The sequence below is a fragment of the Balaenoptera borealis genome, assembly GCF_965194805.1.
Source record: "Balaenoptera borealis genome assembly, chromosome: 3".
Classification (NCBI taxonomy): domain Eukaryota; kingdom Metazoa; phylum Chordata; class Mammalia; order Artiodactyla; family Balaenopteridae; genus Balaenoptera; species Balaenoptera borealis.
The window spans coordinates 169,156,480-169,169,467 of record NC_138866.1 but is presented as its reverse complement, the minus strand read 5'-3'; the positions used below and the strand labels follow the sequence as shown (position 1 = coordinate 169,169,467).

The 12,988-nt window shown below is 37.4% G+C and overlaps 1 protein-coding gene across 1 annotated transcript in view; it reads right to left on the bottom strand.

Annotated features, from left to right (window-relative positions):
- The window catches only part of MALRD1 (MAM and LDL receptor class A domain containing 1), a 638,500-nt gene that overhangs the window by 520,187 nt on the left and 105,325 nt on the right, over window positions 1-12,988 (bottom strand). The window contains exon 11 of the mRNA XM_082385765.1: window positions 5,273-5,422. Within this exon, the coding sequence (XP_082241891.1) occupies window positions 5,273-5,422 (150 nt within the window). The remainder of the gene's footprint in view (window positions 1-5,272; window positions 5,423-12,988) is intronic.

Below are 12,988 nucleotides of genomic sequence, written 5' to 3'. Positions count from 1 at the left end.
TATGACAAAGGAGGCAAAGATATACAGTGGAGAAAAGACTGTCTCTTCAATAAGTGGTGCTGGGAAAACTGGACAGCTACATGTAAAAATATGAAATTAGAACACTCCCTAACACCATACACAAAAATAAACTCAAAATGGATTAAAGACCTAAATGTAAGACCAGACACCATCAAACTCTTAGAGGAAAACATAGGAAGAACACTCTTTGACATAATTCACAGCAAGATCTTTTTTGATCCACCTCCTAGAGTAATGGAAATAAAAAAAAAATAAACAAATAAACTAATGAAACTTCAAAGCTTTTGCACAGCAAAGGAAACCATAAACAAGACGAAAAGACAACCCTCAGTATGGGAGAAAATATTTGCAAACGAATCAACGGACAAAGGATTAATCTCCAAAATATATAAACAGCTCATGCAGCTCAATATTAAAGAAACAAACAACCTAATCCAAAAATGGCAAGAAGACCTAAATAGACATTTCTCCAAAGAAGACATACAGATGGCCAAGAAGCACATGAAAAGCTGCTCAACATCACTAATTATTAGAGAAATGCAAATCAAAACTACAGTGAGGTATCACCTCACACCAGTTAGAATGGGCATCATCAGAAAATCTACAAACAACAAATGCTGGAGAGGGTGTGGAGAAAAGGGAACCCTCTTGCACTGTTGCTGGGAATGTAAATTGATACAGTCACTATGGAGAACAGTATGGAGGTTCCTTAAAAAACTAAAAATAGAATTACCATATGATCCAGCAATCCCACTACTGGGCATATACCCAGAGAAAACCATAATTCAAAAAGACGCATGCACCCCAATGTTCATTGCAGCATTATTTACAATAGCCAGGTCATGGAAGCAACCTAAATGCCCATCGACAGATGAATGGATAAAGAAGATGTGGTACATATATACAATGGAATATCACTCAGCCATAAAAAGGAATGAAACTGGGCCATTTGTTGAGACGTGGATGGATCTAGAGACTGTCATACAGAGTGAAGTAAGTCAGAAAGAGAAAAACAAATATCGTATATTAACCCATGTATGCAGAACCTAGACAAATGGTACAGATGAACCGGTTTGCAGGGCAGAAGTTGAGTCACAGATGTAGAGAGCAAACATATGGACACCAAGGGGAGAAAGCCGCGGGGGGGTGGTGTTGGTGGTGTGATGAATTGGGCGATTGGGATTGACATGTATACACTGATGTGTATAAAATTGATGACTAATAAGAACATGCTGTATAAAAAAATAAATAAAGTTCAAAAATTAAAAAAAATAAAATAAAAAAGAATGGAGGGGTCAGTCTCTCCATGTTAAGCTTTCCAGGCCAGCCTCAACCTCACCTTTTGCAAAGGATGGGCCCCCTTAATACAATGGCCCGGAAGGGACTCCTTACATGCTGTGAGAACATTTATAATGACTTTATAATGAATTTAGGTAAAAATATCACAAATATTACCATTAAGAAGGAAGAAAGAAATCATAAATAAAACCAACGAAAGGAGGTTTGGATCAGGAATGCAAGGATGGTTTAATATTTGAAAAATCATTCATTTTATTAGAAACAAAAAGGATAATATCATGATCATATGATTATCACAACATATGCTGAAAAAAGCATGTGACAAGTTTTAACATACGTGTGTGTGTGTGTGTATATATATAAACTTAACACACTATGAATAGAAGGAAACATCTTTTTTTTTCTTTTAGCATCTTTATTGGAGTATAATTGCTTTACAATGGTGTGTTAGTTTCTGCTGTATAACAAAGTGAATCAGCTATACATATATGCCCACATCTCCTCCCTCTTGCATCTCCCTCCCAGCCTCCCTATCCCACCCCTCTAGGTGGACACAAAGCACTGAGCTGATCTCCTTGTGCTATGCTTGGAAACATCCTTATCTGAAACAAAACAATCTTTTAGGATCTACAGCATTCAAGGCTGAATTACTGACAGCTTTTCCCCTAAATAGGAACAAGACAAGTACAGCAGCTATCACAAGCTCTATTTAACATTTTTCCGAAGTCCTATCTAGGGCGATAAAACTAGAAAAAAAACAGAAGGCTTAAGATTTAGAAAGAAGGAAGTAAAATTGCCATTATTTGAAGACAAAGTAATTATGAACCCAGAAAATTTGAAACATTTATAAATTCTTAACTATAATAAAAAAAATTAACAAGGTCACTGAATACAAGGTCAGTATTTAAAAATATAATTGCACTTATATATACAGCAACCAAAAAAAATAAGGTTTTAAAAGGTGACACAGTAGCTGCAAAAATATTAAAAACCTAAGAAAATACTAGCAAAATATTTTTAAGTCTATGCACTGAAAGCTTCAAATATTTAGAGAAATTAAAGATCTAAATAAATTGAAAAATTAGAAACATCTGAAAAATCATTTTTCAGTGAAAGACAAATCAAGGTTACACACAAAAAATCATTTTATACCCATAGTTTTTTAAAAATTAAGAGAATATAATGTCTATTGATGGTAGGCAAATAGAAAAAAAGCACTCTTTTTTGCTGCTGGAATTTTAAGTATTAAAATTTGAGGGGAAAGTACATATCTTTTGGTAAAAAAATAGGAGTCTCACTTTTAGTCATTTACTGCATAGAATAAAAGTTCCCCATATAAGAAAATGCATATAAGTACGGATTTTGCAGCACTGTCATAATATTGTCACTCAATAAGATTATGGCTAGATATATAATGGCATATCCAGACAAAAGAAATAAAGCAAAAAAACAAAAAGAATTAGGCTTTTTCTGTTTCCAGGCAAGGTTGAGTATCAGGGACCAGATTTAGTCTTCTGTCTAACAGTAGCAAAGAAATCAAAACAATATATACTAAATAATAGTTTTCAAATGTAGGGCAATGGGAATGTAGAACCACAGGATAATGATCTCTGAGAGGTGAAACAAATGAACTAAGCCATACAATTTCCCCAGCTTACTGCCTAAACCGCGTTTCCAGCTGCCATTCAGGGAGGCGGAAGCCAGGAGGAGTGTGGTGGTCTCCTCAAGTTGAAAAGATAGCACCTCGGGGAGACTCAAGTGGCTATAGTTCATAAAGCAGAGTTCAAGGAGGGGAGAGCTGCAAAGAGAGAGAGCTCCAGAGATCTCCAGAGAGTTCCCCCCAAATTTCCACCTGAGTACTGACCAGGATATGGATATAAGGAAACTACCTGAGGCTGGAGGAAAAGCTTCTAAAAGGGGCAGCTGAAACATTGTCCCAAGGTCACAAAGGGCCAGCAATAGTAAGGTCTTTTCACTAACCAGAGTGGAAATGTTAATTATGCATAGGAATTGGAAAGAGTGCTCAAGTTAAATGAAAACTTATATCCAGACAAAACCTGTAGGCAAATCTTATAGAATATTCATAATCACCAAAATTTAGAAACAACCCAAATATCCTTCCACCTGTGTACACCCAACTCTAGTAATATGATATATACTCAATAACTGGTTTGAGAAAGGAAAAAAAAAAACATTATATGAGCTTGGAGGAAATGTACTATTAATACATATAGTTCTAATAATTAATAGTCTCCTTCCTATCATAAACTTTAAATTTAATCCAATCTGTCACAGAATCTTAAGGGAAAAATAAGGCTCATTGGCACAAAAGCAAATATTAAGATCTCACTCCACTGTTAAATAATAAGCTGCATTTATAGTTTTAGATAATGGATGGATAGCCAAAGTCTTCCTCCCATCCCCTAACATCCTCCCCAACTAACCCCAATTTCCAGTGGCTAAAGACACAGTCAACACTGTTAGTTTTCACATACTTCTTTGGAAATCTCAAAGGAGAAACAAATATAATAATGTCCAGTGGGGTTATACAAGCTTAAAGAGGATCTACAGTACAGTTGTCTTATTATTAAGTTAATATGATACTAATGTACCTTTGTAATGTTATCCAAACAAAACCCTTCTGTTTTCCTTGGAGCTTCACAAAGCTTTATTGGAATGCCATATGTAGTTATGGTTGCTCTATTTTAAGGGGATATGTAAAAATTGTACTGCTGATTAAAAGTATACATGGGCACTTAGGTTGCTTCCATGTCCTGGCTATTGTACATAGAGCTGCAATGAACATTTTGGTACATGACTCTTTTTGAAATATGGTTTTCTCAGGGTATATGCCCAGTAGTGGGAACAGATGAATGGATAAAGAAGATGTGGCACATACATACAATGGAATATTACTCAGCCATAAAAAGAAACGAAATTGAGTTATTTGTAATGAGGTGGATGGACCTAGAATCTGTCATACAGAGTGAAGTAAGTCAGAAAGAGAAAAACAAATACCGTATGCTAACACATATATATGGAATCTAAGAAAAAAAAGGTCCTGAAGAATGTAGGGGCAAGACGGGAATAAAGACACAGACCTACTAGAGAATGGACTTGAGAATATGGGGAGGGGGAAGGGTAAGCTGTGACAAAGTGAGAGAGTGGCATAGACATATATACACTACCAAACGTAAAATAGATGGCTAGTGGGAAGCAGCCGCATAGCACAGGGAGGTCAGCTCGGTGCTTTGTGACCACCTAGAGAGGTGGGATAGGGAGGGTGGGAGGGAGGGAGATGCAAGAGGGAAGAGATATGGGAACATATGTATATGCATAACTGATTCACTTTGTTATAAAGCAGAAACTAACACACCATTGTAAAGCAATTATACTCCAATACAGATGTTTAAAAAAAAAAAAGAATAAATATACAAATGAGAAAAAAAAAAAAGAAAAGTATATATGGGGAAGAAGTAAGATTGTTTATTACAAAGAAGCCATAAGAGTGATTACATTGCATTCAAGTATTTGTAGATTTATTTTAAAGATAGTGCTAACTCTCTGTTCTCTGTTCTTAGAAAAAGGATTAAACTATTTTTCCTTCTGTTTTATGAAATTTGGATTGCTCTAAAAAGACAACCCTACTGTACATGATTCATGACAACTAGAGAAAATTACCAGAAGACTTTTCCCCGCTTCATGCCTTCAATCCAACCTTTTAAAAAGTGTAACAAAAAGTTTTGTTATTAAAACAATGCTCCTTTCAGGAAACTCAATTAAGCACAAATTATTAAGTTGATCAGGACAATTTAAAGCAAGACAAACCAGAGTTCCATTTATAAAGTCTATATATAGAAGTGAAAATACATAGTATCATCATTCCACAACAGGAAAGAAAGACAACAATTTTGGGGGAGAAGAAAAAAAAAAAATTAGGAAAATGTCCTACCATGATTTGTGTTTGTTGTGTTCTCAGCATCAGGAAGGTGGCGGTCTACACTCGTCAACCTTTTCACGAATTCCCAGTGTGAATCTTCTTCTGTGAGAAGTGGCTCCCAGCCACAGAAACCAGACTCAAAGCCACACCTGAGATGATTTGCTGTTATGCACGAAAAGAAAACTGGTAAGGAGAAACGAAGGGGAAGCAAGCAGGGAAACATTGACTCTATGTTAGCCAATCCACTTAGGCAGTCAGAACTGTCACTCCACTTCGTAAAGAATGTTTCCTGATCATCAGAGTAGTTTTACTTTTTCCAGCCTCACAAAGTGTTCCATGTGCTGTGTGAGGCATTGCCCTTCTACACTCTTCTGTCTCCAAGCCTGGCACATTCCACCCTGGTTGGCCATCTTCACTGCATTTAATGACACAGGGTGAAACTCTACAGCTTTTCAGAGAGTAACCAATTCACCTGCCAAGATGAAAAAGATTCACCCACCAAGATGGTTAAAAAAAATTTGAAAGGATGGTATTTAAATTAATTCTAGACACCTGAAGAGCTTGAGGTCAGCACCTTAGAATTCATTCTATTATGCTAGTTTGTTTCTCAAAAAAAAAAAAAAAAAAAAATCCCTAGCCACTTTGCATTGCAGGTAAATTAGATATTTTGAACTTTGCTTTGTTTCCCCTTCTTAATACACAACTAAAAAGTTGAAAAATACTTAAGTTCCTACATTTATCACAAAGCACGACTTCTAGAGAAAGTCGGGATTTGGGGTAAGCTTCCTAAGCACCTTTCCCAGCTTTTTCACCAAGTTAGTGAGGAAAAAACAAAAGTTTCAGCGGACTGGGCCATACACCAGAAGTTCTAACAACTTGATTTGTGCTTTCAAGAAATTAGCTTTTATGTGTTTAAATTTTCTTTTCCTGAAATAAGAATCATAGTATCAGCCTATCTTAGTTTGGGGGATAAATTAGTATAATTAATTTAAAACGTATTTCCAGGTATTCCTCTTAATGCAGACACATTTTCATAACAGATGGGAGGACAAAATAATTCTTGGTCAGAAAACACCTAAAGTTTTGACAAGCTCCCTAACATCACAATTCTATTATCTTTAATAAAAGTAATAATAGATGTGTTCCCACTGAGCTCCAAGTATGTGTCAAGTATTTTGCGTACATTACCATTTGTTTTCACAAATACCCTACACAGCAAGCATAATTATCCCCAAAAGATTTTCTTTTTGAAACTTTAGCACTAAGCAACTCACCTATGGTAAATTTTAGTAAATGGAATATCCAGGCTTTGAGTTGTTTGACACCAAAGCTTATACTTTGAAGCCTCCCTGCACCTGGAACTCTGTCTCAAAATTTAAAAGACTGCTTCACTGTATGCTTGCTCTGAACCATTATTTTCAGTTTTAAATAATGTGAGCAATTTTATCAGCATATTGAATAAGCCCACTATATCTTAATAATCAAAGGATCTTCAAATTTCTATAAAAATGGATGCCTGGTTTCATGACCAGATATTTCATCACTAACGTTGTCAACTCTTAAAACACTGAAGTGCACTTTGCAAGTGACAGGGCGACTTAAATTTTCTCTACATGTAAATTAAACATATAGATCTTAGAGCTATGCTTGTTTAGACAGTCATATAATGGATATATAATGAAAGATATTTTTCTTTACAAGCAAATATTATTTTCCCCTTAAATATATTTCCCAAAAAATAAAAACAAGCAAGTTAACTATCAAATAATAATGAAAAACTGTTGCACATCACCTAATGGTGAATCAACATGACAAGGAGATGCTGTTCACCCACATAGTACTTAGCTGGAAATCTATTGCTTCTGGATGTTTTCCTTTTCACAGCTCTGGCTACAGAGTTGATAAGATACTGTTATTGATAAAAAGTTAATGCTCCAAGGAGAGCCTCTTCTGTTTTGTGACAGTCTTAAGAACCTATGACCTAGCTGTGACTGTCTCCCTGGGCATCCAGGAAATCCTCTGATCTAGGTCTTTGGTCCTCTGTGAACTTTGCCACCTGCCAAGCCACCTCCCAGCTCTTCTAAGTCAGTTGGTAGGATGTAGAAATAGACAAGATTTGAAATATATACTTGACCTCTGAAATGTGCTTATAAGTTGCAAATTCTTGGTTGTGAACTTGGTCAAGGAATCCTTCCACCTCCCCCACCACGGGTACCCTCAATTCCTAAAGGCACACATCCTTGGAATAGAAAATCTTCCATCTGGGTTGGCCCAGGATTGTCCCAGTTTACACCTGTTGTCCAAGGATAATAATACCTCTCCTCTCTTTCCTCTCAAGTGACTCTGTTTGGGCAATAAATTCAATATTGCCCTATTGGGGCAATAAATTATATATTAATTCACAAAGGAAGCAAGTCCATGCAGATAACAATCTTATTGTTATATGCAATGGTGTGAAATAGCTATAAGACCAGTGAGTGTGGAAATGGAAAGTCAAAGTCACCCAAGCATCACCAAACCCTTCCACAGACTCTTCACATCTGTGCCTGTGTCACTCAACTGCAAAAATGTAAAGAAGATTTAGAGACAAAATAACTTTGGATTGAATAAATGTTGAAATTTGGCTTTAGGAGAAAAGTTCAAACCATTTCTTTCATTACCTGGATGTTTTATCAGTTAAAATGTCAATCATTGCACTTTCCACAGAACACTAAACACCACTGTCCTTTGAAAAATGAAAATTAATTTTTAAAGTCCATCACTATAAAGATATATGAAAGCAAAATGGTGCAATCACCTCTGTAAAAATCTTGGTGAACTTCTCAGGTGTTTTTACCAAAGACATTCGTTCCAGTACACTTCAAAGGACATTTTTTAAAGCTAAATATTCTAGAACTTAACTGCACTATAAAATACAAGTCAAGCTTCAAACCAAAGTTGAAGTTCTTCCATTAATATTTCCCCTACATAATTCAAAACATTTAAGGTGAAGTTATAAATATCTGAAGAAAACCAGGAGGGCCAAACACATTCTGGCAGCTAATAAATGTCTTATGAAACCACATGTGTTAAATGTTAAATGTTTACAAAATCTAAAAAATCATGTATTCATATAAACAAAATGTATTCATTAAAAACAGTGATTTTGATTATGTGGTTTCTTTTATTTAAATTTCTGTGACTACAAAACACATTTCATCATCTCTAATCAGAAGATGAGATATGCCACAGTTCATAATTTTAGTGAAATTTCACTGAGTTCATCAGTTAGAGTAATATTTTTAAATTATGACAAAGCTTTGTCTTGCATATTTAACCACTGAAGCATACTGGCAGAAGAAAAAGAATTTCATTGTGGCAGCTGAGGAAAATTCTGGATCATGAAAATTAAAATATTTATGAACTCTCCAGTTTGGAAGTAAATCAGTTCTCTATTACATAAGAAAAAAGTTTGTATGGGAATGTTCCAGTCAATAAGCATATATTAGGCTTTAATATGATTATAATATATAAACATTTTGTTAATATTTATTGAGAACCCACAAGGATCTTTTCTCCACTAAATATACATGTATTTCCCTTATTCTCAGGAAGTATTTTTAGTATTCAATATTTATTTTTCAAAATATGGAAGACATCCAGAGACAGTATCACAGTAAGGATTAAATGCATTGCACTGGATTCTTGGTTTAAGCTTCTTTCATTTGAATATTGTACCAACTTCTACTTTGAAGTGTAACAATTTATATTCGCAGGTTAAATGCTCTAACAACTCCTATTTATTCAATTAAAAGAGCTTTTTTCCCCATGGAATTGTCCAAATGATTTTGATTTAAACACACATCTGTCAATCCTGCCATCCTTTTTGGAACATACACACAGTCTTTTTCTGTATGTTATGATTGAAAATTAGATAGATATATATATATATATTCGAAATTTTATTGTGGTAAAATATACTTAATATAAAAATTACCTTTTTAACTATTTTTAAGTGTACAGTTGAGTGGCACTAAGCACCTTCATACTATTGTACACCCAACACAATCATGTATCTCCAGAACTTTTCCATCATCCCAAATCCAAACTCCATACCCATTAAACACTTACTCCCCATTTTTCTCTTCCCCTCACCCCTGGCAACCACCATTCTGCTTTCCATTTCTATGAATTTGATTCCTCTAGGTAAGAAGAATTATACAATGTTTGTCCTATTGTGACTTGCTTATTTCACTTAGCATGTCTTCAAGGGTCAGCCACGTTGTAGCATGTGTCTACATGTAAGCATTAAGTATATTTTCTTTGTAAGTTGTTCAGCTAGTCAATGTATACCTTTAGATATGTCTGGCACATGTTATATTTTATTAGAAATGTTTTAAAAATATATTGCATATTTATTTTATTCTTAAATGTCCCTATTTTATACAGGATCATGTTAATAACGATCAAAAATCTATTGTTTGGAATCATGCAGTATTTGTCCTTCTGTGACTGGCTTATGTCACTTAGCATAATGATTCCACTTATATGAGGTATCTAAAATACTCAAACTCATATGTTGTTCAGTTGGTATAAAGTTTCAGTTATGCAAGGTAATGTCTATAGTCAACAATACTGTATTACGTACTTTTTTGGTCAATTGTTTTGCAATACTTAATGCTTTTAAAATACTTTTGCAAAACTTAATACTTGTCAAAAATACAGCCTTTTGTGAAGTATTTTGAGAAGGGAGAAGCAGAAAGGAGGAGCATGAAAAAAAGCTCACTTGTCTGCCACTAACACCGGTTCAGCAGGGCCTTTTTTATGTTCATGTGAACTACGTATCTGAGGCTGAAGGTGCTGTGGAGGACAGGCGTTTCCTGTGCATCTCCTGCACCAATCGTGAGGATGGAGCCTTTTAGGGTGGAATTGGCAAAGTTTTACTGGGCAAGAGCGTCTAGACTGTTTAGAACTTTCACAGGTGACATCCTCCACTCGGTAAGGGTTAGATGACTTCGGACAAGTTCTACAAAACTGCTTGAAGTAAACCTCGTGAGCGCGGTGTACACACCTGGCACCTGCACTTTCCCATCCTTGCAGTAATCACAGCCTTTTTCCTGCTCTAAGAACTGGAAACGCCCGCCGCGCTCCTCGCTGGCTCCGGGCTCTAGCCACCACCTGTTCCCGCAGCGGCCGGCTCGCCTCGGTCACGGTCACGGCCGTCTGGGGCCTCGCCACCGGCGGCGGCTGCTTCGGGCTCCTGGGAGAACGCCTCCCCAGGCCTCCCGCGGCTCCCAGATCACCCGCACCATGGCCCGGGCCGTGTCCTCCTCCAGGGACCACGGCCACTGGGGCGCCTTCCTCGGCGACACCTCTCCTGCCTCGGGGTGTCAGAGATGGTGGCCCTCCCTCTCCCTCCGGCGCCCCCAGCTCCGCTCGCCCTCTCGGCCCCTTCAAGAAAGGTGTTGCGGCGGGAGGCAAGGACTCGGGATAGCGCGGGAAGCGCACGCGTCCCGGGGCACCGCCCTGGGGGGATGCCCTGCTCGGGGAGGCCCCCAACCTGGGTGCCCTGCGGGGGAGGCCGAGCCACCTGCACCCGCACCCTCAGGTCCGGAATCACAGGGGCAGGGGGGCGCGGGTCTGCACAGCCCCATGCACTGTCCCAGCGAGGGCTGCACCGCGATGTCGTGGCGCGTGTTCACCTGCAAGGGCCCATCGAGGCTGCTGACTGCAGGGCGAGGCGGGGCCTCACCTTCGGCAGCTGACCGTGCCCGCTGGGAGATGTGGAAACACTCGGCGGCCCTCAGCTCACCGTAGCCCCGGAAAGACCACGAGGCTGTGCAGAGGAAGTGGGAGGGTCGCGCCGGTTTGGGTGCCGCCAGCGGCCCCGCCCAGCCGTGCCCTTGGCTTTGGCTGCCAGCGGATAGGGGTAAGGATCCTAGCGCGGGGGCGCAACCCGGGTACATGCAACCGTCCAGCACCTCGGCTTCCAGGGCACCCATATGCATAGCCCCACCTAGTTAAGAACATAAATCTTGAGTCAAGTGTTCTTACTACAAAAGCGGGGGGAGGGCAGGGGAGGACAAGGAAAACTTTGGAGGTGAAGGATGTGGTGACAGTTTCACAGGTGTATGCATATGTCCAAACTAATCAAACTGTATACATTGATTTTGTGCCGATTTTCGTACAATAATTATACCTTAATAAAACTATTTTAAAATGTATTGTTTGGAATTATAATGATGCCCTTAGGGATTAGCGAAGTACTGGGAATTTTGTTTCTATCATGAAAGGCCTCCAATTGCCTCTTAAAACTACTTTTTTTTTATCGCCACCTGTTTTCTCTCTCAGCCATCTCTTCAATTCTGAAGTCTTTTAGGCACAGTGGTTCTCAAACTTTAATATGCAGGTGAATCACCTGGGACATTGTTAAAATGAAACTCTGGGTTCTGTAAGGCTGGGTTATATATCCTGAAGTTCTGCATTTCAAAGGAACTCTCAGATGCTGCCGCTGATACTGCTGGTCAAGGAAGTAACGCTATAATAGCAAACTCTAGCAAAACCCATTTTCCCTTTACCATTAACTGCTTTTGAAAAGGCACTAGGCTACAGGTTCAACCAACTACATTTGTCAAAATAGTATAAAAGTAAGAGGAACTTGGTAAAGAAAGAACACCTGAATGTGCCTTTTGCAAAAATCACACAGACTACAGATTCCAACTGACAATATTCATGAGTTAATATTTACCGAGTCTCCAGAATATGGTAAGTACTCCTGGTGTATTCAAACTATATCTATGAGCTACACCATTCTAGAGATTCATCCTATACTGGGATAAAAAGAAGATATAAAAGCATTTTCCTTGTGCTTCATGAACTTTAAAATTCTATTTTTAAGAAAAATTTGTATAACAAATTCAAATTTGTAAAGTATAAATTTAAAAGTATGTGGAAAATGTTTGAAAGTGGTTTTAAATTTCAAAGGAAAGCCTCTTAATTTGTAATAACATATGTATGCATGTGTATATATGCACAATATGTTAAACACTTTAGTGCAGAAAATATTGTAACATTATATTAATTCTAATAATTCAATTACTATATAAATAATTTCCTCAAAGCAAAAATGATTGTACAAATATTTACATGAAATACTCATGCTGACATCAAAGTATATGGATATTTTGTAATATGTAACATGGCTACCTTTTTTTTTTTGGTCATATCCCTTATATAAAGTTGATCTCAAGCAAGCATGACAGGTTTTCTTTGGCCAAATGAGCTTACATTATTTGGAATACTTATCAGACTAAGAAGTAACACTATCTGTTGATAAGCACAGCCATCTGTCCCTGAATTCACATAAAGGAAATAGCAGGATGGTATCAAGATATACCCTATGGGGAAAATGCCAGATAAGTAATCAATAAAACTTCAATAAAGGAGGAGAAATGGGAAAATATGTCCAAAATCAAATGCTAAAGTATCTACCAATACTCTAGGTGGAATTCGATTAAGAAAACCAATTAAAAGGAGAGTCTTCACCAGAGGAAAAAAAGGAGAAAAGAAGCTAAGTTTCCATATGTAGAATTGAAAAGATAAGAAATATATTTACTTTCAGTTATTGGAATTGAGAGTAATACAAACCATTAGAAAGGTGAATTTCTCCAAAAGAAATGAACCAAATTGTCTGTAAAAAAGCATTTAAATGAAGCATAAAGAGGAATGTGACACTCACATTAGAGAAAA